The 4,046-nt window shown below is 41.6% G+C and overlaps 1 protein-coding gene across 1 annotated transcript in view; it reads left to right on the top strand.

Moving 5' to 3' along the window:
- Positions 1-159: 159 nt before the first annotated feature.
- LOC123051253 (prostaglandin E synthase 2) overlaps positions 160-4,046 on the top strand; it is a gene marked incomplete at its 5' end in the record, with an annotated part of 5,425 nt that continues 1,538 nt past the window's right edge. The window contains 4 exon segments of the mRNA XM_044474087.1: positions 160-341; positions 1,818-1,952; positions 2,084-2,159; positions 3,531-3,625. Coding sequence (XP_044330022.1) covers positions 160-341; positions 1,818-1,952; positions 2,084-2,159; positions 3,531-3,625 — 488 coding nt within the window.

The raw sequence follows: 4,046 nt of genomic DNA, 5'->3' as shown, positions 1-4,046 counted from the left end.
GCTCCTCCGGCGAAACCCTAGGGCCACGATGAGGTCGCTCCGCGCGGCGCGGACCCTGCTCGCCTCCCGCTCGTCCCTCCTCTCCTCGCGCGCGCTCCACGCCGCCGCGGCCTCCCCCGCCGCGGCCGGCCGCTGGGGCAACGCCCCGCCGCCGCCGCCGACGCCCTGCCCGGGGCCGTCGTCCCGGGCCGGGATCGCCGGCGCGGTCTCCTTCTCCCTGACGTTCGCCACGGTGGCGGTGGCCGAGGTGCAGGCCAAGGAGCGGCTGCCCACGGATCTGCTGCCCCGGAACGTCGTGCTCTACCAGTACCAGGCGTGCCCCTTCTGCAACAAGGTTAGAGGTGAGATTGCCCTCCCATCTAGTAGCATTTTTTGATTCGCGTCCGCGGCTCTTCAGAAATGGTTTCCTTGAGATCCCGTTGCACTGGCAGATTCAATCAGAGTTGGCATGGCCTTAAAATCTACGATTCTGTAGTGTATTAGGTCAGATCTGTATGTTGGTTAGAAGAATTGTTCGCATTGGATCAGATTAGACTGTAATCGGAGCTTGTCAACATATTATTTCTGCTGCTAGAGACTAAAGGGCTGTTGGGGAAATCTATGGCTAAGCACCTGTAGAAATATTTATCTCTGCTTGTATGGCTTTATAATTGGTAAATGTAGAATGCTTTCTGACCTGGTGGTACCATCAGGTAGGAGTACCATTCCTGTGTCTATTGGCATGGTTCAAGATCAATTATTGTGTTATTCTTGTTTGAAATCTTCAAATGTGCTTGTTTGAGACCATTAGTTGTGCTTGTCTGAAATCATATTGTATTCATCCAAGCAATGCAAACATTATGTTGTGAAAAAACTTTCTACTACTCAAGAGCTGCAAAAGGATATGGATCTATGTTGATTCATCGCAACTAAAACAGAGTTTTTTTGGGGGGAATCCAATAGACATTCCTATCTTCTGGAATGTTTGTATATGTACAAGAAGTGGTTACATAAAGCTAATTTAGACAGAGATATATGCATTATTTATGCATTACTAAGGATTATTGTAATTGTAAATCCTCAGTTTTTTGTTTGTATGTTAGGGATAAAGTCTTATCCCTGTATTTATTAGCTGGAGACTAGATTGGAATGTCAGGTGGCCAACCTTTTAGAAGCACATGCATTTTAACCCTTTCTCGTTATACACAGACCATCTTTTCTCCTTCCCCTGTGGTGGGCCTGCCAACCTCGGCTACAGCACTCCCATATGGTATTTTCATGTGTTAGGCCAAAGCCCAGGTTGTCCGTTAGGGTTTGACTTTCTGTTGTAAAGAGTATCAGTTGAGTTAGGTAAAGAGTCTTTCAGTTAAGAAATTGAGTCTGGTATTCTTGTTGATGGCAAAATTACTACTATAAAGATCTGATGCGAAAACTACTGATGCAAGAAAATGTCCCCTGCTATTCAGATAGCATTTTTGAAATGGTTTCACGAATGGGCTGAGGCAGATTATTTTATACTTTCGAGATTTTTATGCTGGTATGGATTGGTTATACAAACTTGCAAACCATCTAAAGTTTAGTTAAATATAGTTGGATAACTAAGTTGCGAGCTTTGTGTAAGCACATGTGTACACATGCAAACTGGATGCACTAATTTCGTTATTGCATTTTTATAATGGTCATGATTTTTATTTTTATATTTCAAAGGAGTGGTGGTGATTCAGAATTCAGAATATTCAAAGTTGATTGCTAGAGACCTGTAGGTTGTTCTGACATATTTGTGCCTGTGTTCTGCACAATCTCGTTGAGTCTAACTGTTTTTTATTGGCTTTGTTTAGCTTTCCTAGACTATCATGATATACCCTACAAAGTTGTGGAAGTTAATCCACTGAGCAAAAAGGAAATCAAGTGGTCTGAGTACAAGAAGGTCCCGATATTGACGGTAGATGGTGAACATCTGGTTGATTCTACAGGTTACGCTTGTTACCCACAACTTCCTTTTGCAATTCACGTCCTTCACTTTGTTACAGCTTCAAGTAACATGTTATGCTGTTCATATGCACTAAACTCTTGTGTTTAACATTCGTTTATCTCTTGTTGGCAGACATAATCAATATATTACAGCACAGGATCAGCCCTGATGATGAAGTTACTAACGAAGAGGAAACAAAATGGCGCAAGTATGTGTTTTTTTTAATTGATTGGTGTGCAACCATGCGTTAGATGTTAATGTTGTCTCTGGTGCTCCCTTTCTTTAGCCTTGTATGTTTTAGAGTTGCAGTTGCCATATTTCTTTCTATTTGAAATACTTTGTACACACCCATTTTACTTATTTGCAGTGTTTTTACTTAGCACGTGAATTGATGAAACCAAGAGCTTTCCCATGAGTTATCCGAAAGACCATACTTAACAGATTGAAGTTCTTTATTCTCAGTTTGCAGTATTAAGTCCTTATAAACAAGAAAATTGCTACATGCATCATGTCGCAGGCTGCTGGCATAGAGCCCAGTCCCATCTGTGAACCATAAATCATTTGATGTCGACCCCAACGTCTCATGTCCTGAACCGCTGGCATAAGGCCCAATCCAACCCATGACTCATCGTACCGTTCACATTCCCAAACCACCTTAACTCCCAGGAATCTAGCTCTAGTTGCTCCATTGTCTCTGCCCTTGCGGAGGCGCTCATACATCTTCTTAGCTTTGGCACTTCTATGCCCCAGCATAGTGGCGTCCATTCATCTCCTTTACCCTGGTGCTCCTCTCTGCCCTGGTGTGTCTGCACTAGGCCTTTGTGTTTGTGCTGCAGATATACTGCCGGAGCTGATGTTCTGCTAATTGTGAAAGCAGCTAAACTGCTATCTTGATGTTGTGAATTAGTTGCTTAACCGAAAACTCATGACAGGGCCTATATAAATTGCTTATTATTAGGTTTGGTGTCTTTTTTTTATGGTTTGTTGCTATTTCTATGGGCACTTCTTAGAAACCAGAGCAAGCTTTACTACAGTACTAAATAAACCAGATGCCCATCCCTACTGCATTTTTATCCATGGCCTGAAAACTACACAAGATAAACTTTTAGTGGTCACTACTTTTAGGCTTTTAGCAGATGTAGCTTTGGCCAACTTTGTGCTTTTTTCCTCGAGTTCATGAGTACTCAAATCCTTTTGTGTAAATCATTTAGACTTATATATGTGAAATGGCAGGCGTAAGTTTTATTCATCGAGTTAAACAATAATAAATGCACACTCTTGAAATTTTCTGATACCTTTTTATGTTATTTGAAAATACCCCCTCCGTCCCGAATTAATTTTCTGTTTCTAGACAAATCTAAGACAACTAATTTGGGGCGTAGGTAATATATGCAAGTAGCCTGAACACTGCTCACACGGTCACACCCATGTTCCAAAGCCAGTTAGGACTAGTATGGCCAGTTCAGGGCGTAGTTTAGTACTTCTGGAAGGAGTTGGGATTGTATTGAGTATTGACATACTTACAACATACTCTTATCTACTAGAGCATGACAGTTTTCTACATCTTTCTTTGATCTAGGTGGGTTGATGAGCACCTTGTGCATGTATTGTCGCCAAATATATACCGGACGACTTCGGAGGCTCTAGAATCTTTTGACTACATTGCAAAGCATGGTAAAATTCTAGAACTTTCATCTTTCTTCTTGTGCCCTGCTATATGTTGTTTCTTTTTCATATATTATCTTTTTGTACTGCCAATAAATTTCCTGTCCTTCAGAATTGTAATAGCAAATACCCTTTGTGAACTTGTGCTCATTGTTTATTGAGGTTTACATAGAGAACGTTGTAAATTATCAGGCAAGTTTGTTGGTATTTAGATGATATTTGATTGCAAATAACTAAACAAGCATCCAGAATGTTTCTGGGATGTATAAACAAGCCGTTATCTACTTCTAATCGTACCACAGTCCTGTTTGCTATTTCTTGACAGACCTATGAATTTCCAGTCATGAAATAGTGTGAGTATTGCATGAGTTTTTTTGGTTGCTTTTGTTACGTACCAACCTTTACGCCCCTGCCTCGTGTGTGTGTGTGG

Source organism: Triticum aestivum, chromosome 2D (genome assembly GCF_018294505.1).
Source record: "Triticum aestivum cultivar Chinese Spring chromosome 2D, IWGSC CS RefSeq v2.1, whole genome shotgun sequence".
Classification (NCBI taxonomy): domain Eukaryota; kingdom Viridiplantae; phylum Streptophyta; class Magnoliopsida; order Poales; family Poaceae; genus Triticum; species Triticum aestivum.
Note: the sequence above shows the minus strand (reverse complement) of the source record. Positions and strands in the feature narration are given on the sequence as shown.